This window comes from Lepidothrix coronata, unplaced genomic scaffold, assembly GCF_001604755.1.
Source record: "Lepidothrix coronata isolate B3197 unplaced genomic scaffold, Lepidothrix_coronata-1.0 Scaffold8, whole genome shotgun sequence".
Classification (NCBI taxonomy): Eukaryota; Metazoa; Chordata; class Aves; order Passeriformes; family Pipridae; genus Lepidothrix; species Lepidothrix coronata.
In genome coordinates, this window is record NW_016690188.1 from 9,076,073 (window position 1) to 9,103,645 (window position 27,573).

A 27,573-nucleotide genomic window follows, 5' to 3' on the forward strand; every position below is an offset into this window, starting at 1 on the left:
TGAAGTGCAATTTTTTAAGACATAAAACTGAAGTATTGATCAACTGTGCATTAGTGCCTCATTCTTCTGTTCTGAGCAAATTCTTATTCTAGTATGTGTGTTTCTCCTTTCAGCCCTCTCCCCTCCATGCAAGTTCACCTGACATATTAGTTTCTTTCTGCCAAAAGTGCTTTTTTCATAACAGACTATATGCTGTTATGGACTATTCCATGCTATAGTTGTCTGAATTACATAGTAGAATAAATACATGTAAAAGCAATTGGAGTGGTCTTTGGTCAGGTCTTCCAAGGGATCATTATTAGCTTCATTTGGTCAATATTAGTAAGGGTTTTCTTCTAAAAAATGTGCAGAGCCAAAATGAAAAGTCACCATCAGAATTTCCTCATTTTAATGTAATTTTTCTTGGAACAGAACAAATTTGGAAAGAACAGCATTTCCTGTGATGCTAATTGTGTTTAGACTTGTATGTTCTGTTAAACCTTTGCGTTTTCAAAGGAGATACTTAAGTGATCTTTAAGGCATACAGTCCTGAGTGTTACTACTTGTTAATATACCATTCTGGTTTACAGGCATTTAAAGTTCCTTTAAAAACATGCAACAAAGGAAGGCTTTGTGTCGCAGGAAGGCTGTGCATGGGCTGTCAGCAGCCCTCCATCACAAAAACACTCTGTGGGTGAACAGCCAGGAAATCAGACTGAAATGCATAGTACCACCCGAGCATACACACACACCTCTTGCATTTCAGCATTTCGTTTTTGTCGTTCAGGATATATTGATAGGTGTTTTTAGAGAGAGTTTGGACAGATGCAGTAAAATATTAAAGCCCCATTGCACCCTGTTTTCTCTTATTTTTATAGTGTACCAATAAGCATCATTTTTCATGACTATTCTTTGTGATGAACTTCTTGGGTACACGTGTTCTTTGTTATTATAATAAAGTTAGAGAAATTAAGCTTGCCCTCTTATAATGGGAATTTTTGGTGGGAATAATTCCAGTTTTGGGGTTTCATATGCACTAAGCAGCTACTTGATGTTTGGCAACATGATAACATGCCTCCAAATTTTAAGCTAAATACCTGCGGGAGAAAAAATATGAAAAGAGAAAGAAAAGATCACAATAAAAGATGCATGTATGTTTAAGTAAGAAATCAGAACAATTATTTTTTATGAACTGCCATATCCAATATTTGCAGTACAGCAGCACCCTTGAACTCCAGCTAAATTTTGGGGAAATATCTGTTGTAAACTGTAGGGCAATAAGGAGCTACGGTGTTTAGGTTCCTGCCATTTCTGTGTGGTAAGCTTAATGTGTATGGAGTAAAGGACATATTGCAATTTGCAGATGCAGTGATGGTTAAACAGGAAAAAAGTAAGAGAAAAGTAAGGAATAGTTTCAAGACCACCATGAGTTACTTGTTCTTATAGTTATTTTTAAAGATATTTTTAATATCTTGACAAAATATGTCTGTTGTCACTGTAAGAAAGTTTTATTGCCTGAAGGTTATCAATAAGTTAACTTGCAGATACCATTTTAAGTTACTACAAGCAAAACTAAGCTTTTTTTTAAAGTAAAGTTTTGATGATTTGTTGCATACATTATTAAGAGCTGAAAAATCTATTTTTCCATTTATTTTCCAAATATGGACTTGGTTGTAGGATGGAATTCTGCCTGAATTTAATCTTTATTTTAATGCTAATTTTCATTTTTGAATTCGAGGATGGAGATTTTTTTGTAGTAGTCTGAAAAATTTTATGTTGAAAATAATTTTCATTTTCCTTTTACTTACCATTAAAATCTATTGAAACCATAGTATACTTTCATTGGTATATGTGGAGTTTCCTATTTCAGCTTATTTCTTATTTTAAAAGTATTTTGGGAAAAAAAAAGATAAAAGAAAAAGTGTTAGAATGCATGCTTTTATTGTCCAAAGTGAATCTTGAAGTACTATAGTTGCGTATAAACGTTACCATTTACGTGTGCTCACTGCAGGACGTTTAATACCACAACACTTTTAGACTCAGATACTGTCCCAAGTTTCTTGTGAGTTATTGCTTGATATGTAGTAGGTGAGACATGGCAGCATCAGACTGCAGATGGCCTTGAAATCTTTAATTTGATATGTAAGGCAAAAGTGAATCAAGTGATATGCCCTTGTGAATCGTTGGTTTTTGACAGGTAGCTGTCAGTTTAGTGCCGTATTTTACTCTTTTTTGTTTGCATTCGTGTTTAATTATGTTAGTAATTCTTTGGTAGTGATACGGATCAATATAACTCCATCTGCGAGGATGAACTGTAAGCCCTGACTTGGAATAAACTTCTCTGTCTCCCAGGCAAGATTAAGTTTCCCCAATTGCCTGGTGCAATCTTTCTGAAAGGTGATTTCCCCTATCAGTTACCTGAGGGATATGTTGCTATTCTGATTGTTTCAGTTCTTTTCAGTGGCTGACAAGTATACACATTGTATTTTTTCTGTCTTTTTTTGTAACCTCGTCAGTGTGCAGCAGAGGTAACACATGCAGAAATAATACGTGAAAACAAACAGAATTTGAAAATGTTACGTGAAGTGCAGAGTCTTTGGAGACAGCTAGTGCCCTGAAGTCTACTTTATACAGAAGAGATTAACACCATTATTCTATGTATAATCTCTCCAGCAAAACACTGTCGCCTACTTCTGTCAACAAATGGTTTCTTTGCTTTGGCAGCTGAAAGAAATTTTAGTTGTGTAGGCAACAGAACATGCCTTTATAAGTTGCAGGACCCAATTTTAAAAATATTTTGGATGGTAACTGCAGTTTTGAGAAGTTAAATTATATTCATTAACTAAATATTTTTTTAAACAAGCTAAAAAGACTAATTATGTCTGCTGTGTGTGACACACTCATAATCCAGGCATAAGGCAGGTTTACTATTTCACAGTACACCTTTTGAAAAGGTACTGTTCCTTGCAGACACTTACTTGATTAAAAGATCTGCACATATCCCATCCACTTTGAGTGCGCTTTCTTTCTGGATAATGGTAGAGATGTGTTCTTGCTGACAGTCTGAGTCCATAAAATTCATGTACAAAAAAAAAGAAGATAAAGATGCTCAAGCAGAGGTGTAATGTTTCTAGAAGCCTCAGACCAAACAAATTCTGGAATATTTGCAGGGAGAGGAGAAAAAAGATATATACCATAGCATTTCACAGTGTAAGGCTACAAAAGCCATATTTTAATGGAATTGAGTTATATAGCCATAGTCAACATGTGAAAGTTTTGATTTTTATTTTATGTTAATAAATATGTCAGTGTTCTCTTTCAAATAATTGAATTATATTACTAATTAATAATTATATTTTCAATATAAAATTTTACTGTTTTCCCCAAGAAACGGTTAATACAAAAATTGAAGCTAAGATAACAAATATCTGCTTTAAGATACTGGATTGTATTTGGTTTTCTGCAGTTTATTTACCTGGATGAAAAGTAAACATCATAATTCACGGCTTCTGTTACTGGAGGGTCAGATCCCTTGTGGGAGCAGGGCATTCGAACCCTCATCATTTACAGGATAGATCCCAGTCTTAGGGCAGAAGTGGATGGGTGTGCACATCCCTGTACCAGGAGCCACTTCACTCCTTGGATACATGGCTGGGCACGTGTATGTCCTGTGGTGAGGGTGCCAGTGCCTCTGACATGTGGTGTGCACGGACTGTGCAAACAGTTTCTTATCATCTGACTGAGCACATGTGTGCTTGCTTTGTAGGAGTGGATGCTGTTTTGCTGTTTCTGCCATGTTGATGGATAGCTATAATTTGTTTATGTGTGGGGAAGGATGGCAACGAGAAACAAGGCATTAATTACAAAAAACTGTCATGAAGTCATCAGCTTATTTCTTCTGTACGTGTAAGAACTGATGAGGAACAACCTCGTGAAAATTGTCATAGCACCTGTCCTAGTGACAGTTACAATGACCTTTCCCTGTATTAATTTTTAGTTTGGTAGTTTGCACTTTGTAATTACAAAGCACAGATCATTGAAAAAAATTCTTAACGTTAATCAGTAAGTCAGCATACAAGAATGAAAAGAATCAAGGCTCTCCTTGTATACTAAATGAAAAGATTTCTTCCAGATTCTTGCTTTGATCATTAGACTCTTTTAAATAAGCAAACATTACTTAGTTGCTAAGCCACAGGCTGAAGTTCATTAGTGTGTTATCACAAATATTGGAAAAAGAGTACTAAACCAATATTAGATGGAGGACCTGTGCGTAGGCTGGAAGTAACGCAATGAACGTGACACCAGAACATTTTGAAAGAGGGCTCAGAGTGCTTAAAACCATTTCTGTTTGCAAAACCCCACCCCACTCAGCAAGAAAAAGTGCCAACCCTGAGTTGATCTGTTTCTTCTGCTACTGGTATCTTTAAGAGTTTTCAGGAAGGACAGTAGATTTAAGAGACTTATAAGCAATTTTGTGCATATTCTTTGTTTTAAATGTCAACCAGGTATATTGATGTGGCCTTTTTTTAGTCTAATGGTTATCCTTAAAACTGGTTTTCATTAGAATGCTTGTAACCATAGATTGGAAGCCAGAATGACATCTTATTTAAATACCCTTTTTGGGACCCCAGCTCAGAATCCTAACAAATCAGTTGTGGATACATAGATCTTGCAGGTTGTTCAACTTTACAGAATGTCATGGTCATTTGGAATTTTTTGGTGTTCTTTATATTATCTTAAGCAAATGAACTAACAGTCCATGCTTTTGCATTCTTCACAGATCTTCAGTACAGTGAGAGAAGAAGAGGAGGGAGCAGAAGATATTTTCGAATATATTCCTCATCTTCGGAGAAAGCTCCCAACATTTATTACAGTCTGTATTTGCAAAGATGATGGGTTTTGTGTAAAACCATGTGTAGCAGATGCTTACTGTCAATATCGTGCCACTTTACAGAGGACTGCACTCTCTAACTATATAACTGGTGCTTTACTAGAAGCAACTACATCATTAGGAGCAAGAAGTGGTCTTTTAAATATCTTTGGAGGATCAACTGGAAGAACAATGCTTAAAGGTAATGAAGATTTATTTTTTTGACCCCTATCCTCTTTAAATATAGGGTGAATTGCAAAATTATTAATACTATATAATATTCTGTAGTTTTTGTACTCATATATGAAGTTAACAGTTAAAAAAGGTTTTCATGTTTTCAGATGTTTTCCTTTGCAATCATTATGTGTCATAATAACTAGATGTGTTAGTTTAATAAACTAAAATGCATGCTAAACTGAATAGATTCTTATTACAAAACAAACACCTTTTCAGGTTTTTTTTCTTGTTGGAATCTGTTCTGCCTGCATCCAATTTAATGCCTAAGCAATTGTTTTTAGGGTGTTCCTCATTTGCCAAGTGCTCTTGCTCATGGGCTGACTTAGTTCAGGACCTGAGAAAGGAGTATGTACTCTATGTGGTTGTTATTGTCATTATACAGCTAGCTGTCAGCATAGCACTCTGTGGTTAAGTATGTACAGTTCACTACTGATTTATTGTTGGTCTTGGATCCATCATCTTTCTAGTATTGGATCATTTCAAATAATGCAGGTATTGTGTATTTGGAAAATGCCAGTTGGAGGATGGATGTTGCATATTACATTTCCATGCTGATCATCTTCCTATGTAGTAAGAATACCCATATGTGATTTAGTTTGATCAATTTTGGAAGTTAAACAGACAAAAGAATTCTTGGTACAAATGCATTGCATTAAAAGATGGTTTTGCACAGAATGTACATTATCGATTAATTTTTAATTAATGCCTAGAATATGTCATAAGTTACTCAAGCATTTGGAGGTTTATCGTCATCTGATATACCCTAACAAAAGAATGTTGTATGTCAGTCATACAATGGTAGAAGTGATGCTTGTGGATTTATGGTTTGCCCAACTTTAACAGGAATATGACAAAATCAGTGCATAATTCTCAGTGTAGTTGCTTAACTAGTGCAGATACTGACCTCATTTTTTCCAATAATGGTATAGTTTATGTTTGGATATGGTTGTCTTATTTTTATCCCCAAGAGTGTCCCTCTCTAGTTTTAATTAGTCTCTCTTTAGATGAATCAAATGGGAGAGAGAGACACTAAAATACTGTAAGAAGGACAGGTACAGATGGCAAACTGTAGCATCTGAGTGAATTTCAGTAGCACGTTGAGCAACGTTACTAAGCTTCACATACACTCATTGTCTGTGGGAGACAGAGATATGTACAGTACAGTGTCCTATTTTGGTAGGGTTTTCCTTTTTATTTTGTTTGGGTTTTATTTGTTCTGGGCAGATGAGTGCTTTAGAAGAATAAGTGTATACATTCGTCTGACAGCTCGGAAAGCAAGGTTAAAAGAACTGAGTCATGTGCTTCAGAACTGAGCTTTGAAACTGGAAGCAGCAGCAGACACCCTGATCTGCTGATATGGCTGCATCTTTTTGTGGAGGCTGGGCTAGTGACTGCACATGAGTGCTCTGTGTACCAGCACACTTTGCACTGCACACTTTGGGGATCTCTGTGGTGGCAGTGTTATGTGGTGTACATTTTTGTTGTTGGATTCTGAACCAAAGGATGTGAGACATTAGAGAAAAAGCCGAGGTCTGGAACTTGAATTGCAATTCCACTGACAACCTGTGTAGATAGTAGAGATTGTATTTACTGTAGTGGTCTAGGCATGATTTACTGTACTGGTATCTGTTAAGGAAGAGATGTGCTGCAGCTTTAGGATATTGAAGTTTTCTGATGTGGAAGGTTCATGTTCAGTTATACTGTGATCCTTTCTAAAAGCGTTTACATAGTGTTACTTGATGATGTTACTATCTGAGCCATTAGCATTAGCAAGGAACCCAGCCATATTCTGAATTCAGAATTGCAGTTATCATTCATGGGTGTGTACACTTTAAGAAAGAAATTGTCCTGTCCATATAGATTGATAAAAAGATTATTTGTATCTGTTCAGCATCTTTTCTTGTGGCTGGATTTAACCTCAAGCATAAGCTAATGGTTGTTTGGAGGCATTGAAAAGGGAATATATTGATTCTGGTGTGGTTAAACAGTCGTTGTGGTTTAACCCTAGTAGGTAGCATCATGCTGCCACTTGCTTCCCCACAGTGGGATGGAGGAGAGAATCAGAAGAGTAACAGTGCAAAAATGCATAGATTGAACTGCAGGCAGTTCAGTAGATGAAGGAAAAGTTGTGTGCACAAGCAAACCAAAATAAAGAATTAATTCACTACTTCCAATCAGCAGGTAGGTGTTTAGCCCTTTCTGTGAAAGCAGGGCTCCATCATGTGTAACAGCTTCTTGGGAAGACAGAGACTTTAACTACAAATGCCCTTCCTACAATTTCCCCCAGCTTTTATTGCTGAGCATGATGTATGGTATAGAATATACATGTATATGCATATGGTGCAGAGTATCCCTTTGGTCAGTTGGTGTCAGCTGTCCTGTCTGAGAAACAGAAAAGGCTGAAGATGCGTAAGCACTGTCCAGTGATAGCTGAAACATCCCTGTGTTATCAACAATGTTTTGGTCACAAATCCAAAAACGCTTCCTTTTCTATTACCAGTAAGAAAAAGAAAATCTAGTTGGTGTACCTGTGTCGATCTCTAGTACACCACTATGAGGGAGAATGAAGTTTTTGTGGTAAGAAAGTCACAAGCCATGTAGTAAATTAGAGCTCTGACCAGTAACTTACTTTCTGATGCACGGGGGACAGAGAGTGGGTGGACTCCTGAATTCCACTGAATTGCTCTAACAGGCAGCCTATGTACACAGTGTGTGGCAACATATCCAGTCTTGTTCTGGAGTCATGCAATATGAGACCACATATGAGCCATTTCACTACTTTTCCTTCAATATGTTTACAATTTCTGGAGATAAAGTTCAGCACTCTCTTACACAGTCTGTTTAAAGAGGAGCCCATAACTCTAATGAGAAGCACCTTCATGATTTAGAAGGAAGACTTCTCAAAAAGTTTATACTCTCTGTAGTTAGGACTTTTATGTAACATCTGCCCTGGAAATAGGGACCCTAGAAACAGCGAGTCCCTAATGCTGGGATAGCCTCCTGGGTTTATGCCTCCCTAGCACCAAGCACATTGTGAGTTCTTTGTGTTCAGTCCTTCAGGAGTTACTTAGTGACCTGTGCAATGAACCTTACAGTCACAAGCAGTCCAGCTCCAGGGAATACTGTTGTAAGGTTTTGCTTGGTAGCTAAAGGCCTTAAATGCTCTGAGTCCCCAGAGCTAGGGTGGTTTTGTGGGCAGATCAGCCAGTGTTAGTTCCACAGAAGGCTTCCAAACATACCAGAACTCCTAAGCCAGAATTCCCAGTCACATGGATCTGAGACTAAGAGTCTTTAAAAACTCATGTAGGGCCTGCTGTGTAGGAGACTCATCTCTTGGGCCTGGAGCAGTGAGCCTGCAAGCCCTGCTCTCAGATGGCTCACAGAGCTGTCAGGATCCCCCGACTGAGGAGCTGCGACTCTGGTCCTGGTAGCACAGGGACAGTCTGAGAGTGGAATCCCGGGAACTACAGATGCCTGGAGTTCCCACAGCTGGTCAGTGACATTCACATCCTTGTCAGCATCTTTGTTGCTACAGAGAACATAATTTTCACATATGAATACTGAAGATATTTAGGCTGCACTGTTTTAGTCCGTCTGTGTGTAACTCAGAATTTTTGGTTAGCAAAAAGTTTTGAGAGTGTCTTTCAATGGGATTTGGATTGAAACCAGATTTTTTTTCCTGTAGGAAGGAAATCCTGTTTCTCAGCCTGTTCTGTTTCTTAAAAATTGATTGTTACAGAAGTTTGCTCATAGTTGTGAATGGGCCAGAACTTTCACTGGAATCATATTTGAGGGGCCAGTCATTATCACAGTTTATATGGTGTTGACATTTTTATATAGAAAGTGAAAAAAAAGGTTTGTGTCTTTCTTAAAGAAGGAACTAGAGTATGTGAAAATGTTTGTACTTTACATTTGATACCTAAATCTGGAGTCATAGTTGGAAAGAAACTTGTAATCTTCCCTCCCCTGCACCCCCAATAACTTGTGTTTGTAATCTAAGAAAAAGGAAAGGGAAATAGAAAGAGATGTCTGAGGGTGGAGCAGACTGCAATCATTTCGTGTCAATATTCTCTTCACTTTAGCTTCTTTCAAAGCTGTTCAAGTCTGATGCCACTTTCTTTGATATAAATCAGACTAAGTGTTTGATCATTGTTGTTCATCTTCTAGACAAAGCTCAAGAGGACTTGTTAAATACACAACAGCAGTTTTTGACCAAGAATGGAAGGAAACTAATTTGTCATGAACATGGAGGCAGACTGCATTGATCTTAAGAAAACCTACTTAATTCATCCCACAGAATTTAGAGATTACCCTTTTTCTGTAATCAGACTTTGCCATCTGCAAACAGGCAGCAAACAGGTGCCCAAGTCTCTGGGGCTTTTCCCACTGCTGTTTTTTGTACCCTTTGCACGAGGTGTATTGTTACAGTATTGGGGAAATTCCAGGGTGCCAGAAGTTGGGGCAGTTGTCTGATAGCTGTATGTCAGTCACGGTGATAACAAGCTTGACGTACACAGATATAGAAAGACCAGCATGATTTAGCTGGTCTGTGTGTGTTTGGGCACAAAGGTTAAGACCCTCTAGAGTGAGGGATAAATCCAAATGAGCTGAAATTAAGACCTGGAAAGACAAAATGTGTCTTAGGCTCAGAGTCTGTGGTAAGAATATGAATCATGCAATACACTGTAGGAGAGGAAATCAAATACAGAAGATAGATCACACGGTATGTAGATAATGTGGCCTGAGGCAAGAGTGTGAGTCAGGTGACAAGGATTTTATGCCTGCTGTGTTGCCTCCAAGATATATATCAAGAAGAGCAGGAACACGTACAGATCACCTGGTTAGGAAGAGAATGAAGAGGGACATTACAGGAAGTACAGATCAAGGCTGAGATGGCAGGATGGAGGAGAAAGATTTTGGAGGACAGCTGTAAATCTAGGGACGTCTAGGACTGTCTGGAGCTGGCTATGATGATTGTCTCTGTAAACTGGCTGAAGGGAAAGATCACTGCCATCAGTCTCTTGAACCTGTCACTGTCTGGCCAGGCCTAGTTGCAGCCAGATTGGTCAGAGGGGTAGTAGAGAAAGACTTAAGGAGGATCCTTGCCAATATTAATTTAACAAAAACTTCCTTGAATCTATCATGTTTAATACATTATAGGGACAAAAATTTAAGTTCTGCCAGTATAGCTTGTCTTACCCTTATAGTCTTCTTTCTGGGTTCAGTAGGGTGTATTACTGCAAGATAGACACATAATTGAACCAGGCAGTAGATTGAAGTTAACCAGTATAAATAATCTAAATAAAAGAATTAAAAATATTTTCATCTGTAAAATTGCTCCTTTGGGCATAACAGGTATCATACTCAAGATACAGGAAGGTACATGTCTGTATGGATCTGGATATCCTAACCTGTGTATAGGGCTAAGCTGTTAAGAAGCAGAACTGAGTTTCAGGTGATCTTATATAGATTTCAGTTCCAATAGTACAATGTGGCAGTTTTGGTACATTGATGATCCTTTAACTTGTATATCTGGGTCTCAGCTTACAGCAATATTTTTGCCAATAGTCTACAGCTGTTATTTCTACCACAAGAAAGTAATGAGTTTAAATACATCAAATGAGTCTGTGTTATTAGAGGCTTGTTGTGAGGAAGGGAATGAAGAACATGCTAAGGTCTGTGGATGAAGGCTGAGAGAGCAGAAGTTTGTGCAGAGTGATGTTTGTTTTAAAATCAGATTTCTTTTTTAATGAGGACTAATTAGTCTTTAGAAAAAATGAAATGGGATTCTAAGTGCAGATAGTTAATCCCTGAACTGCTTATTATTGTTTATTATTTTAAAGATCTGAACATTTGTTTGAATGGGCCTTGTAAAAGTAGTGTCCCTGGGAACTTCTAAAGTGCAGAATGGAACTTTTTTGGTATGTTTATGTTAGCATGTCAATCATGAGCATAAAACCCCAAGGACTCAAGCATTAAGATGACTCAATAGTCATCTCGAAGATTCCCTTGAAGTCTTGTTTCTAGGAAACAAATTAGGAGAAAAATCCACTTTAGTAGGATAATGCTGTTTTATTTCTCTCCAGACACATTTTTTTTTGTTAAATTCTATGATACACTGTACAGTTTTCTTTGCAGAATTGAAAACATTCTGATTTTTTTCTTTAGGTTTTCAGATATTTACTTTTATAATTAGTGAAAAATTTTTTAGTATTGAACCTATAATGGCGAGAAATGTTTAATTTAATGGTTTATTTTGTATTTTTGTAGTCAAATAGCATTAATAAAATTGATATTTATAAATAAAATTCATTTTAAAGTTCGATATTGTATCCCCATGGGCATCCTTATATTATCATATTTAACAGGCATTTTTCGGAAATCTAAGTGTACTGGTTTTCAGCTGGAAGTTGGAAACAACACTATATGGTCATTCTTCCAATTAAGAAAGAATATGCTTGTATTGTCAATGAAAAAATAATGGTGTGTTGGCCACGTTCCATGATCATTCCTCCAGTAGAGAGTTTTCAGACAAGACGTATATTCCGCCATATAAACAAAGTGTCTCTGAGTGTACTGCTCACATTCCAGTTCTGCACGGATCGCTCTCTCACACTTCCTGGGGAAATGGAGAAAGGTTCCTTGTGGCAGTATATTGTTTTTCAATCTTGTGTACTCTAGCAAATTTCATAACAAACTTTTCACTGATGTAGTCCTGCTGCTCATGAAAGTGATGTAAACTGTGTGTAGACAAGGCTAAGGTTAGAAGGAAGAAAAGAAGGCATAAAAATGCTTGGTAATGACGGTGGGATCAAGGCAGAGTTTTGGTGTCTGCTTACTTTATGAACATTGATGCAGTCTGAAGGCTATGCTGTCTTTTTGATTGCCCCTGTTTGTAATTTCTGTACGGTTAATCACACTTCTGGAAGCCTCAGGGAGTTTTCCTCCTTCTTTGCCTCTCAAAGAAAGTGTTTTGGATGGTTGCCTAAGTCATAGCCCATTGTCCCATTAAAGCTAATGCTATTGCCTTTTATTAGAGTCACTAGTGCAGAGAGCATAATAGCTGTAAAGGTAGGGCATTTGCTAATAAAGTAACCAGTGTCATGGTTTTTGTAATGCTTCAGCTGAAGTTTCCTAAAACAAAAGTAATTCCGTTTATTACTTTTGGCCTGTTTAAACAACACCGATATAAATATAACTTGTACAAAAGCTTGGGTATAGGCTAACTTATTTCTTAATATATTTAAAGACAAAAATCCAGCAGAATTAAAATCATTCTTGTTTATAACTCTGCTGTCAAAATCCAGTGCTTTTAGTCTTAGCAGGATGTATGCTCATCCTTAATTTCTAAACTTCCTTCCATTCGAATCCTAGTGTTTCAGCTTTTATCTGGGGAGGTGGGTAACCTGACCTTTCGGTGAGCCAGCCAAATGCATGTCTTCTTCATGGCTTACACAAGGCATGTCAGTTATGCATTTTGCCACAGTTTGTAGCTTTAAACTGAGCAGCTGTTGCCTGACTGTTAGTTTGGACAAGTGCAGCGTGCAGACTTTTTGTGGTACTGGAAGTACCTGCTCTTCTGGCATTTTAGGAGGAATCTAAGATTCAATGGAAGGCACGTTTGCTGGTAAGATTTGCCTTTCTGTGGCCTGTAGCACACAGTTCTGATTATATGTAGGTAGTTAAATGAAAGTGATAATTTTATTTCCAGAGTTAGAAGTAAATTAGGTGGCGGTTTTCTAATCTAATGTTAGATCTGTAATGGCTGTGTTCAATAACAGTGTTTTAAGGACACAAAACTTTTTCTAGATGGAAAAAGAAGTAAGAATTTAATACAAATGATGTGAAATAATGTCTTAAATGTGTATTTTGTATTTCAACTTGCTTGAAATGGAATGCAATATAAATATTTTAAGTAATTTAGGTAAAGTGCTTTGCATTTATTCGATTCACACTGCAACTATTTCAATATTAAATTATGTTGTTAAGAAACTTTGTTTCTTATTTCACAAAAAACAAGTGACTATTACAAAAAATGCTGGACAAAATATAAATGTCAGTACTTTTAAAAGTACTGGAACCAGGTAATTATTTTTTTCCTGAAGTTTATAAATGACTCAAATGTTATAAGTAAGTACTGTGTTTTTGAATGTAAATCCGCTGCTGCTTTTTCCTTGCATGGGCTTTTCTTCCTAGATCTTCCATATACAAGTTTATAACTTGCAACCAATTTGTCTTTTGTGGTTGCTTAAGGCAGTTCATTTTTTTTCCCTTTCTGAATGACATGAGTGCATAGCAGCATGCAAAAGCAATGCTTTGCTACTAATTGGTCATAAAGAAATTTGCACTTTTTTTTTTTTTAAACTTGCATGTGTAACTTGAATGAATGTTCATATTATTTTACTCTCTGAAAGGACTGTCTTTTATGTGGTAACACTCCCATTTCCCTAATGTGGCTGTTAACTAAAGGCTATGACAAACATTCGCCATTCAAAGTGATATCATCCCATTCTAATGGAAAGGTTGTCTTGGTTGTCAACACTGTTATTTTCACCTCAGTGATTTAGACAGCACAAAAAAAAAAAAGTGCCCTGATATCTGTATTAATTGCAAAATAATGGTGGTTTTAATCTGTTTATTCAGTCAGTGATAACAAATCTGAGATACCTTGTAATAGTACCAGAAAGGGAGGGAAAATTACTTTAATTAATTTCAAGTCAGAGCCTGCCTTTGATAGGCTGTTTTGTAATGGTTTTAGCTTTGGTTTGAGATAGAATGGTGTAAGAATTTTTCTAAAAAATAAGATGATATGAGGATTTTTCTTAGGGCATAATTGGTTTAGTTTTTATTTAAGGGGCTTCATATTGACATAGTTTTCTGATGTTTAAGTATTTCCTTTGGAAATAATGGTTATGTATGAAAGAAGCATTGCTACAGATTTTAATAATTCTGAAATAAGTTATTTGCCAGTGAGATTTATCAAGCACTAACTGAAAATATTTCAAAGCAACAATAAAAGAACTAAAAATACAATTTGATGCTAAAAGTACCTTTAATTTCTTCTTGTGCTTAATTTTAAGGGCTCTGCACAGTTGTACAGCAATTATATATTTGTATCCTACATTTCCCGTGGACTTGGTACAACAGATTACATGCACATTTTCAGCTTTCTTTATGAAGCGTTGAGGTCTTCTAGGGATAGATCTGATGCTGTTGCATTAGCTCTCCTCTCTTTGCCACAATCCACGGGCAGGAGTGGTGTCCTTTGAGAGCGTTTTTCTTTGAGGTAAAAAGAATTTCTTTGAGGAAAAAGAATTCTCAGTCTGGAAAAACTATTGCTTCATATGCCTTGATTACGTTACTGTTAGCTTTGGAAAAGATTTGATCTGAAATTGTTCACCTGCTCAGACTTAGGAATCTCTTCAGAGAAATGGAGCAAAAATTTCTTTAACATGGACATTTCGTTTTAAAAGCGGAGTAGTTATTGAAGTACCATAAATATGGTACTTATTTTAAAAATTCTTTTAGGATTTTTTCAGATAAATTGCTCTTCTTCTGAGTTTCTAGAAGTTTCAAATGGGAATTCAGAAGAAATCAGATTTGAAACACTGTTAGTCTTTGGGACTTAGTCCCAAAAATAGCCATACCTAAAGCCATTAAACTACATAGGTTTTTTTCTACTGAACTTTGTGTTCAGGAAAATCATTACCATTTCCTTCTACCTCCAGCTATGGAACTGCAGCCACTGAAACTGTATTGAGACTTTTGCAGGTCTCAGAAGGGCAAAACGTGCCAAATGTCCAAGTTTATTTTCAGGTGCCCAACAATCCTGAGCTGCACAAGGTCATGGTAGAATTTGTAGGTTAAAAAACTTCATATATCTTTTTATAGATCTTTAATATGTTGTTTTTATTGGTGGATAAATTAAACAAAATATAGTGTTAGCAGAACTGCAATAAACCATTATGGCATTAATAATTCAAGCAAAGAAACCAGTGCAGTAACTAATTTAAACTTAAAAATATTTTTTAAATGATTCGTGTGGTCAGAAAAGAATGCTTTTGCCATATTTGCTGAGAAGAGTTAGTTCTGGGTTTGTGTTAATGTAGGCACTTGACTGAGAAAATGTAATTAACATTTTAGAAACTTACTTGTGATGTCTGCTTTAAAGCATCATGAAATAGCTTTGTTATTATTTAAGTTTAACAGTGTCTTCAATTTGACAGAGAAAATGAACCTTAAAAGTAGAATTTTTTTCTAGGTTGTAGGTCTTCATACCATGCTGTTCTGTAACTGCCATGAAGTAGAAGGGATCAAATTAGATCACACAGTTCATGTTTACCTTATGGGTACAGAATTTGTGAATGTAAACCTCCTAACAGCTATCAACAAACCATTCAAATATGTGCATTGAACACAAAAAAGGAAGAGGTGCTGGCTTCAGGTACTGGTTGTTTTGAAGATGGTGGTAGGATTTGCATACAAGCTTAGTGTATTCAGGTATTTTCCATAACCATATAAAGAGTGAATTGCTCTAAAAAAGAGAACAGGGAGAAATGAAAATATATTTAGAATTCTTGTTTGCAGAGATAGAGTTAGAATAGAATTAGAATAACTAGTGTGTCAATAACTAGGATTTCTGTGTGCTCCCAACCCCCTAAAATATGAGACTTTTTTTTTTGTGCAAAAGAAACAGCCAGATCCTTCAAAAAACAAAATTTCTTTTGAACATCAAAAAAAATAGTCTTGTTTTGCTTGTGTGGAAATATATGATTTGAAAAGAACAAATGTAGATCAGCTTTGGTATGAAAAGTTGATACTTTTTAGTTTGAAAATGTAATTTATGCAAAAGCTATTGACTGATGAGCCAAAACACGTGGATAAACTCAATATAAATTCATAAGCATTTTAATCACACAAATATGAAATAATTTTATCCAAAATTTTATGCAGAAAATTGGTGTTTGACATGCTCACTTTTGCAAAAATATGTTATTTTTTAAAAATACTGCTTATGTTTAAAATGTTATATCTTTTAAAAAAACATACTTTGTGCTTTCCATGAGCCATGTAAAAAGTGTGACAGTGGTAGTTTAACTTTTCTGTTTTATTTGACTTGCAGCAGACTCTTGCGGACTGTGTTCCTACATATTTGGTCTCTCTCTCTAATACTGAAAGTTAAAACACTGCAAGTGTGTTGGGTGTCACAAACAAAACAAAACAGTATTTGCATAGTTTGGAAATACACTACATTTTTTATAAAAGAAAACAAAATTACTCTTGTTGCATTACTTTTGCATGCCACAATGAATGGAAGTTACAGGTGCTTTTTTGATGGTAGAATAAGCTTAGTATTATAATATTTTATTTCTCAATAATAAGGATAATATCAAAATTCATAAGAGTCGTGAAGGTAACAGTTTTCTAATTGTTCGGGGCAGAAAATGTTATCACTTTTTATGTCAGCGTGGGAGGACTGGTGAGAAACAGCCTGAAAAAGCACTTGTTGGTTGCAGGGCATCACAAGCTGTCTGCTGGTAAGTGTGCCAGGTTGTGATGATATATTTGCTCATTTACTGGGAGGCAAAATTAAGTATCTCATATGTTAAAGCCTCTGAGCCTTGTTATTGTAGACTGCCCAGCTTTGAGCAGTTTCTATAGAGAAACGTTCAGGAGTTACATGCTAGTCTTCAGATAGATAATAATTACTGTAAAGAGAAAATAATCAGTTTTCCTTTATGTCTTCTGGGAGTGGGACAAAAATTGGATCTGAACAGAAAGCACCTCACCATAGGTATTGTAAAGGAAGGGGAATTTGACAGAGGAGGGGTCCAGTCAAACTGGAAGACTTCTTTTAGATGTCACTTGAAGAAAATGGACACAGGTGGTGTTGGCTGCCATAACTAGTAGGACAGAAGCAGCAGAGGTGGTGAGAAAAGACATGCATTTGACTGAACACAGGCAGTATAATTTCCAAAACTATTTCAGAAATCTTGAGAGGAAAAAAAGTTGAGTGATTGCATGGATGATGGCATATCAAATTTTAAAAATAGGAGGTCGATAAGAGCACGTCATTTGGGAAAGTAAAACAGCTCATAGAATTGCAAAGTCAATGGAGACGTTTAGCTGGGCTGACATTCTTTTAGGATGTCATTTACTTAAACCCATTTGTCTCTATTCTAAATTCAGTCGTTGAAGGGCTGCAGTGCTACCCTACAGCCTTCAGAGTCTGCCTTAGAGCTATCATCCACATGCACAGCTTTTTCTGGTGGTCAGTGACGCTCAAAGTCAAAGAAGGGTGACATTTCTAGTTTAGGTTTGTCTGTCATCAAGGACTAACTGTTTGTTCTTGTTATGCATTTTTCTGCTGGATTAAAGTATTTAAAATCTGATATATTTCCCCTGTTGTAGATGCTTATATATTCTACTACAGTGAAGTCTCCTCTCAATTTTACTTTATTGAACTAAAGTTATGCATTTCTGATCTAAGTCTTTCTCTGGGTCTCACTGTTAAAGCCTGGAATAATTTTATAGCTCTCTTTGCATGCTCTGTGGTTTGTTTGTGTCTTTAAAAATATGGAAAAGATGATTGTACATTATTGGTGTCATCACTGATTTATGTGGGAGGACCTGTTTTTGCCACCTCCTTTCTTTCCACCACCACCTCCTAAAAGCTCATAGAAAACAGTTTTAGTGTTCCATCTTATTTTTTCAGAGCCATTGCCTTTAGGAAAGCAAAACTCCATTCCATACACAGGATTTGCAATTCTTGTGTCTGGAATACACTAACTTGACTACTTCTTATTTCACTGCTTAACTGAGATTTGTAATGTAGAATGCTGAACTGCCATGTAAAAATTCTGGAATCATTTGTGTTGCAAGGGGCTCTGCTGATCATCTAGTCCAACTCTACACAAAGCAAGACTGATTTATTTTTCTAGTTGTTCTATTTTCTTACTATATTGAACAATATCGTTGACAAGATTGGCCCGAACTCCATTTTAAACCTGAACTGCAGTACAGGTAGCAGTGTAGGAAGGAACAGAAAGAGAATTGTTAATTTTTTTCTATATGCTTTTAGAGAAGGAATGAATTGCATTTGAAGTCTTCAGGTTAAGGGAGATTTCTTGAAAATCTGAGGAAGGTGCTAGTTTTGAGTTTGTTTTTGGATAGCAAAATCACTAACTTTGAAAGTTTTCATGTTAGGAAAGGACTGCAAATACCCTTTCTAGTATAATCTGCTAAAGCTAATGACAAAGACACAATTCATTAAAAAGTCTTATGACTGCTTGGAACAGCTTTTATGTAGCAAGTGTATTAATCCTGTGAAAGCCAAATGGAATAAATACTTTCATTTCTTATAAGATAACTCATTACAGCAGTATAGCTATCCTCTGTTTACTTGAACACAATCTTGTATAACCTTATCTTTGTTAATTTAGCTTACACTGATTCCCAAATGACACGAACTAAACAAAAACAATTATAGAAAGTAGTTGCTTATAGCAGGGTTTAGTCTAAGCAGAACTAGAGCAATTCACTAGTGAGGCTGTAAAAAACCTGCATGGATGAATAAGTACTTGAAGAATTTATATTTGAGGTAGGAAGAAGGGACTTATATTGAGGCAAGTTGTAGATGTTGAAATCTCTGTTAGGAAGTTAAGGTTGATTTAATACTTTATGTAGTCTATTTTTTTACTTCTGTTGACTGTACAGACATGTACCTGACCTGTTCTCTGCTGTCTGCTGTATTCCACTAATCCCTATATGGCTTAAACTCCTGCGTTGTAGAACAGACTTCAATTCTAAGGCTAAATCACACAGGCTTCTCCACTTTGACTTCTCGGCAGTTCTTGTTATTGTGCTGAGAGTTCTTGTTATTGTGCTGAGTGTTTTTCATTAAGCTACATGATATTTTTGCTGTCTCAGGACTATAGATTCTTTCTTGAACTTCAGTTTTAATAAGCATACCAGCATTTCCCTTGAGATAGATGCATGCTTTAGAACAGCTCTTGAGGGTATCAATGAATTTCAACAGGCAACTTAGCTTGTGTGGTTTGTGTCTGTTAACCTGGTTAAATCATGACTATTGGAATCGACTGAATAGAGAGAGCTGATAGAAACCAAATGGTAATAAGCCAAACAGTCTATTAAGAAGTGCTAAAAAGATGGTGATATATATAACTGCTAGGTCATATTAATACAATGTTATTAATACTATTTTTGAAATTGAGAAATAACAAATTGAGATATTAAGATGTTAGCTGTGGTTTGTGAGGAAACATTCTTTGTGATTAGGCCCATGAAATTTGCTGTAAGACTGTACAGTTCAACAAATAATTCAGTTTGAAATATGTTTTTGCTGGTTTTGCAGATGGGTTTTTACATACTGATGTATAGCTCTAGAAATAATTTAACCAAAGAAATTAAATTTACTGGATCTGAATTTTAAGTAATCTATGAAGTGTCCAGAAGAATGATTTGGTGGTTTATGTTCTGCTTTCCATTATGAATCCTTTATATAAGTGGATACTTAAGGTCATTTGGAGGAGCTGAGAATCTTATGCATATTTTGTTGATTGCTATAATCTACAGGAATTTTAGGATTTCCTTAAATGGAAATTTTATAAATTATATGTTTATTCTGTCAATAAGTTCTTTGCTTTCTGGTAATTTTTAAATGTTCTGGTTTGTTTGTACAGCTGTGTTTTCTCACTTAGTGAGGTTTACCTTTTGGTATAGAAGTAGCAAAAGTTTCAAAGATTTCTAGTAAGCTTAAATTTAGGTTCCCCACTGTATTTCATGGAAATTAAAAGATGCTCTAGCATTTGCTGGGTTATATATACAGGTGAATTTTCCTTTTGACTGCAGTTATTTCTTATGTGAATTTGTGAAGATTGACCTTCACATGAACAGTACACATTTGCTGACTTTTTTTCTCCAGATATAGTAGAGAAAGCTGTTTTGATAGCTCACCAAGAAGATGTATGGAAGGATCCAAAGAGTGAAAGATGTATTATATATGATATGTGGATGCTCAAACCACATGGTACTATGAAGAAAAATATTAGAATTTTGTAGAAACTAATTTTTTACTAGGCAAAAAATGTCTGGTTTTGGTGGTGGTTTTTTTTTTAGTTACTTGTTTGGAATACTAATTATTTCTCCTGGAAGTATTTTAAATGTATTCCAAGAGCTTTAATTTTCTACAGAATACAGGTTATAATCCTTTTGACCAGTTATAATCACAAAGAATAACACATTTTCTTAATATTTGCTGTGTTTCCATTTCTAGACTTCTTGGTTGTACTGTCAAGAAAAGCATTTAGTTTGATGGATGTCCTTTCTATTATAGTTGGACATGTTGCACTTGAAAATCTGTTACTAAAACATATATGCAAACTTTCCCTTTGACTCCACAAGTAACTACGTCAATAAGTTACATGTTATCCCAGCTAAACTGCTTCTTGTATGTAATCTTACAATTTAGCCTGAATTCTGGGTTGCTCTCAGTAAAATCCATGGGTGCCTGGTAGCTCACCTGGCCATGTCCGTGCTGCACGGCAGTCGTGGCTCTTCCTGGAATGGTGAGGTAGCCCAAAATGTGTAGGTCATTCAGTCATTAGTATAACCACTGAAAGTATGTCACTGTGCATTTGATGTGTTCTGTGTGTCAGTGGAAGGACTTTGATCATATTGACCTAGGTTTTGCTGGTTATTTCTCTTTTTCCTTTTAAAATGCCTCTAAGCATCCTTCGAGTTATGCTTCTGGCACAGGCTTTGTGATTCCAGAAACCTTGCTAAGAATAGCTGCCTGGTAGCAGTACTTTCTTAAAAGAAAAACTGGCAAGATATAATACTTATATAACATCACAAACATGACTTACTATGATGGGAAGTTGTAAATTTATAATCCCTTATAAAAATAGTATATAAATTTCCTTTAGCTTCTCATCAGCTTCCTCATGAGAAAAATGAACTTGTTAAGGATGCCTGCTGTTATAACCCTTTTGAAAATTTTCTGGTAATTGGTGTAATTAGATGTTTGCATTGACAGATACCTTTCAAAATTACCTTTTAAAATTTGGAAATTGCATTCTAAAATGAAGAATAGCTTCTTTAATTTAATTTTGTAAACTCATTACACAGTCCTTTTCTTTACTGAGTAAATTTAGCTATGGTGATTGGACTTTACCAAAGAGGTATCGAACCACACTGGAAACTTGCATTCAAATTGCAATTTAGGAAACAATTTGAGATTAGGGGTAACTAAGAGGGTTGCTGCTCTTCTGGGCAGAGATTGGGTTTACTTTTTCCAACCCAGAAGAAAAGTGCTTTACAGAAGAAAAAGCTGAATTACTTCCCTTCTGAAAAAAAACACCAGTATGACACCCTTATATCCATTGTGTTGTATTCATTATAGCCTCTCCATCACAACCAATAAATGTTGAAGACATTTATAAGTTGTTAAACTCATTTTTAAGCCAAAGTATCTTTTATATTGCTCAGCTTGACACTATGCCTATATAGTCTAATGTTGCTTTTATGGTAGTTCATGAACGTGACTGTATTAATACTAGCTTTGAAGGCAGTCCACATTTAATTCCAACTACAAGAAAAAAATGTAAATGATACATAGAATAGAGTAGTTCAAAATAGTTCAGTTGGAAGGGACCTACAAGATCATCTAGTCCAACTGCAATAGCTACCCTTAATTCTTTTAATTTAAATTTATCAGCTGTACCTGTTTTTATCTAGGAATACACATAAGGATTGCAGGAAGGGCATTGGCTATGATTTTACCTCTGTGTTTTTGTGCAGTCTAAACAGGACCAAATGATATTTCGAATGCAGAAACCTAAATGGGAGTAGCACAGCTCTGGATGTGTGGGGGTAGAGTAGAGGTAGCTGACCACCGTGGCAGTGCACTGTAGGACATGTGAGAAGAGCCATGGATTTGCTGCACAGCATTCCCAGTGGATATTGTGGCTGCAGCCAGGTTGCTGATTGGGTCATCATCAGTTAGTCATGTATTCATTTTCACATCTTAAACATTCCCTCCTTTTTTTGAGTTCCAGTGAATACTCTCTTAGTATGTCTTAAAATACCTTTAAGCCATCTCTTTAATAATGGAATGCAAGTGCTAAATAGTTGTGAATTATGAGTATTAGCTTTGCCCTTTACTCTGTTGGGAAATCCATCAATGTATTTCCAGTTCATAATTTTTCTCCATTTTTGGCATCTTTTTAAATTAGTGTCCTTGGTTTATCCTTCGTTTATTCTTGTACGAGAGAATCTTTTCATATTTTCCTCTACATTGTGAATTTTGAGCTTGGAGGTGGAATCACTGCAGTATTTCTTTGTAGCAGTACTAAGCTTATTAACTCTTTGTTACGTATCTTTATAAATTCTGGTGCTATCTACACCAGTGCTTTGAAAGGCCATATTGTTCTTGGTTGGTTCTTCTTGCTGTACACTGCTGACAAAAGGAATATAAAAATATTATCACAATAGTTTTGTAATGTTCCAATACAGGTTTTTGACTGATGCCTTAGCACATCATGCTGTTTTCTCTGATGTGTCTCAGGACATTTCAATGCATATGTTTTTGTTTAAATACAGATATATTTCCCGGATTTTGTTTTTGTTTGAACTCTAAAAACCTTGGATATCAAATTATATTATAGCTGATACAATAATTCTCCTATTCACAAAATGTTCTCATCATCAGGAAATATTCAGAGCATGCAGTAGAGTGAGTAATAGAATCCTCACCAAAGCTAAGTGGCGAAGGTCTAGATTGTGTAGGTGCTACAGGTATGTGGAAGTTGAATTTGTATTATTCAAAGTGTAATATAAAATAAGTGAAAAAGGATCCTTAGCAGATCATACAAAAATCAACAGTATCTGCTGTTAGTGGTTCTAATCTCTATCCCTTTTCTTTGAAATAATTATGTAGAGGACAGGTCTCAAGCAAACTAGTGTTATGATCAGATTCTGTTTAGATAACTGCTGAAAGCAGGCCAGAGTGATGAAACCGCTGAATTGATCAAACATTTTTCAAGTGTATTACGTTCCTTTAAAATTCTTCTGCTGCTAAGCTTCAGGGCTTAAATGAGGAACATCTAATCAAGTGTTGTTGTTTTTATTGGATGTGACTTGGATTAATTTTGTTCCACTAATCAGTAATAATAATAAGCAAAATACCTTATGCAGCAGATTTGCCTACCCTTTTGTTTATGTGGAAAATCTGGTAGCATCTTTCATGCACAAATTGTCTTTTATGTGAAGGCAAGAATAACGAATCATAATAATTTTACACTTATCAGATCTTACTTAATTCTCACGTTTTTCTTTCACATAATTATACTTAAAATTAATTTCTCAGATTAGCATCTAGTCTTCATCTTGTACAACTAACACCAATGGCAGTTTTAGTATTTGCTTCACTTGGTGTGACACCAAAGCCATAGTAAACATTCTCATTGTTTGTACCTTGAAGGACTACATTTACTGGTTAGTTTCCAAATGAATCTGTCTTCATTTAAATAGTTATTTGAATAGACATTCCTGTGCAGTATTTGTGTAACTTGACCAGATGGGAGCAGACATTCCTCTTTCTCACCTGTCTGTGAAGGGTCTCTGTCACATGTACTCTGGTCTTCAGGATAAGACCAAATTAATGAAGATGATGCTTTTTACAAAATGTGTTTCTGAGAATCTTAAAGCAAAAAATGCAGTTTGAGTTTGTGTTTGTGGTAGTTGTTGAAAGCTGTACAGCCAAGACGAAAATTGGACAGATGATTAAATGCAGGTATTACTGATGTTGAAGACCAGTGCACTCAGGCTAGAAAGGAATGTTTCAAGGCTGAGGCTCTGGAACACTGAAAATGTCTGTTGTTGCAGTTTTGCAGTTATTTACATTATGAATGTATATTTTACTGCAGCTACAGTTTGTATAGTCTTTCAAATTTAAAAACTTCATAAAACAAAAAAAAAAAAACAAAATATAAAAAATCAGTATCATGAGCCTCTGCTTTAATGAGTACCTAACTTTATATACATGTTATTTTTAACACCCTTGTTTTCTATAGATGATATATATATTCTCAAATTACATTTTTGTTTGCATTTTCTCTCAGTCTCACTGATTTATAACAGAGTTCTTTTATTCTTAAAATTGAAAAATTGCTTAATTTCTGCTTTATGTAAATGGAAAACAAGTAAAATTTAATTTTTACTTTCTTGAGCAAAATACTCAAATATTGGAACCTGATCTGAGATTCTTGTACTCTGTTTAACCCCTGGATATCTCTTCATTGCGGAGTTAACTCGAAGTTGTATGCATTTTAATTTAATTTTGTTCTGTCATTGAACAACAACAACTGCTTTGATTTTGAACATGCTTTTTATCAGTTTTGGGGGGTGAGGTTAAAGCTTGAGTTCTGCTTTAATTCAAGCAGTAACTAGTTCTTTTTGCACTGAGAATCGTACAGTTCTTTTTCTGGAATACTCTTTTCTTCCAAAGTAAACTCATAAATCCTCCCTTTTGACCCTTTCCTTCTTATGGGCTGGAATTTATCTGTTAATTTATATGTACATTTATTTAGCATCTGAGCTTAACGTTCCATATGCTATGCTGTATTTATATCCAGTATTTTAAAAGGTCTTGAATGCAGATGCTGCATAGAGAATCCTCCTGGTGCTGTGTTGCTCAAGTCAAAATCCTGTAGAACTACCACTGACAACCTTTAGGAGAAAGATTTGTGAAATGTATGTGGAAGTGTTATATTTCTGAAAACATTTTCAGGAGTTTTGTGGAGGAGGGAATTCATTAGATGGGATTTTGTTGCAGGAAAATAATGAAAACCCTGAAAACAGTTCAAGAGCAAGTGTGGTGGTGTTGTATGAGTCTCTTTACGGCCTTTTCACAGATCTCTTACACTGTGATATAAAGGTGTAGATTTAGAAGTCAGTCCTTATTGCCCATAATCCCTTCTCCCAGCCTTCATGATGACAGTTGTCTCTGAAGCAATGAAATCCTATATCTGGTCTTGCACAGCACGTGCTGCAGCGTGCCCCAGCAAGGCAGACGGCATGTTGATATCAAACAGCTTTTGAGATCTAGTTTTCAACCAGCCAACCAGACACTCACAATCTATCTACCAAATGTATAACTAAACCTTCCTGTGGCAGGTATTCTGAAATCAGGATATAGTTTAATGAATCATGGCAGTAGGTGAAGGTCCCCTAAAATAGCAGGTCCCAGGTGGCCCATTGCCATACATATTGACTGGAAGCAATAAAGCAGCTTTCTGGTGAAACACGTAGATGGTGGATGTCTTTAGACTTCTGGCAGTACACACTGCTGATTTGTTTCTCCATGGTATCTGGAAGTGTGTCTGTGTTCAGCCAAACCTTGCGTAACACAGGGTGCCCTTTGGAGCTGAGCTATCCGTTTGCTACCCTGTTAGCCTCAGGGTCATTTGTAAGGGCACTGCCTTCAAAGCCTGTTACTTCAGGTGCAGAAGAAATGTTTGCTGGCTGGAATTAACCCACAATATCACATTGATTCTTATGTAGGTATTCTGAAGGCATGGCCAGTCATCCTCTTCTGCATGAGGATGCAGACTCAGCTCTTTGCTAGTTGCCCTGAAATGGAGAGGAGTTGGAAAATCAGCATCAAATGGGATAAATTTTGTCCTGAGATCTGCTGCTGATTTTGCAAAGTCAAAATTACTGTTACACTTCTACTGGCTCCATCTTTTTTCTTGTGACTTTACAACCAGAAGAAAACCCAGCAGATCCATTTACTATGGACAAGCCTGTGATTGTTTCTATCAGCTGTAGCCAGTACCAGCCAACCTGCATACAGAGAGGAAATGGTTGGTTAAATGTGTTGACAGTATAGTGTGATTCAGCAACAAGCAGCCAAGTTCCCTTGTACACTGCAAAATATTTCCATGGATGATTCAGGCTAGTGGAGTGGTAAAAGCCCTGGGATACACTTCCAGAAATCTGAGCAGCAGTGTGGATGTAATTACACAGGGTGGTGTGTAACTGTACACTGGGGATGATGGGAGGCAGGCATGGCAGTAAAGGTGTGGTGAAATCATGGTGATACTTTGAATTCCTTTCATATATTATGTCAGTGCTCATACATATATCTTACAACCAGGATCTTCTAATCCAGTCACAAGCAGAGTTTAAACAGATTTTCAAGTTCATACTTTTGAGTAGGAACTTCTGAAAAATGTAAGGATTGCTATGTAATTGTTAATTTAATGTTAATGTATTAATAAATATCCTGTTTTACCCTGTGAGGATGTTTATCTACAGCTAAAAAAAATGAAATTCTTTCCCATGCATGTATATCTCAACTGTCCTGATAATTATGTCATTTGTTTAGACAACTTAATTTTGTTTTAAGTTAGAACTTATATGTACAGGTTGTATCTCTGTCTATACAGTACTTTCCATTTTTTTCTGGGATTTCATTTCGCTGATGCTGTAATTGCAGAAATAAAAAGGTGTGTTCAGAGTCTGGTTTTCAGAACTGAACCCCTTGCCAGTTCCTAAAGCAAGAAGTGATTTTAGGAGTAAGTTGCTGTTGTTAAAATACTGCGTATCTTTCTTTTTGCTCAATTCTCTTACACTAGTCAGTTCATGAATCAGGATTTTGTGGTATATAATTTTAATTTAATTCAGTTATACTTCAACATGCTAGTTGCCTTTTTTAAAAATTCTCTGCAGAGGTTTCATAACTATTCAACAATAAAATATCAGCTTTGGTAGAAACATCTGTGTATAGTTTCACAGTGAAACTATTTTTAGCAAAAGTCTGTTCTACAGGTGATTTCTACCTTTTTACTTTTCCCTTTCTACTGTAGAAACTATTGGGTTTTTTCACCCAGCCTATTATGGTGACTTGCTGCTGCTCCCCAAGAGAAGATCACCTTCTCCAAAATCTTGCTATTACCATGATTGAATTAAACTCAAAGCAGGTTTTCTTGAACTAGCTGTGGTGTTTGCTGTTTCTATTCCATACCTGAGAAAGATCCTATGCCTCAGAGTATGTCAATAGTATTACTTGGTCTAATGAAAAATTATTTTCCATACAGACCCTATCTAATCTTCTTTTCTTCAAGTTATCTCAGAGTAATGTCTTCTGCTTACTGATGCTCAGGTCATACTGAACTCCAGTTTTATTTAGTGCAAGTACCCTGTAGATCCAGAGCTCCCCTGCTAATAGTTTACAGTGTATCCTGATAGGCAGTTTAAGAGGTAGCCCATATTGCTAGATTAGGTATATGGAGAGAGAGCCTGTGCATCTTCTAGTTCTTTGATAAGAAAATTTGAAGAAGAAATGGATCTGTTGATTTCATTTGTTTCTACAGTGAAATTAAACTTAAACTTGATCCTATTCTGTGCCCTTTGATACTGGAGTGAGTTGTTTGCAGTCAAAACTGATAACAGTGAATTCATGT

The 27,573-nt window shown here is 36.0% G+C and overlaps 1 protein-coding gene across 5 annotated transcripts in view; it reads left to right on the top strand.

The window, feature by feature from the left end:
• The window catches only part of PLCE1 (phospholipase C epsilon 1), a 148,118-nt gene that overhangs the window by 59,460 nt on the left and 61,085 nt on the right, over positions 1–27,573 (top strand). For all 5 annotated transcript variants that reach the window (XM_017803875.1, XM_017803877.1, XM_017803878.1 and 2 more), the window contains exon 3: positions 4,760–5,051. In XM_017803875.1, the coding sequence (XP_017659364.1) occupies positions 4,760–5,051 (292 nt within the window). The remainder of the gene's footprint in view (positions 1–4,759; positions 5,052–27,573) is intronic.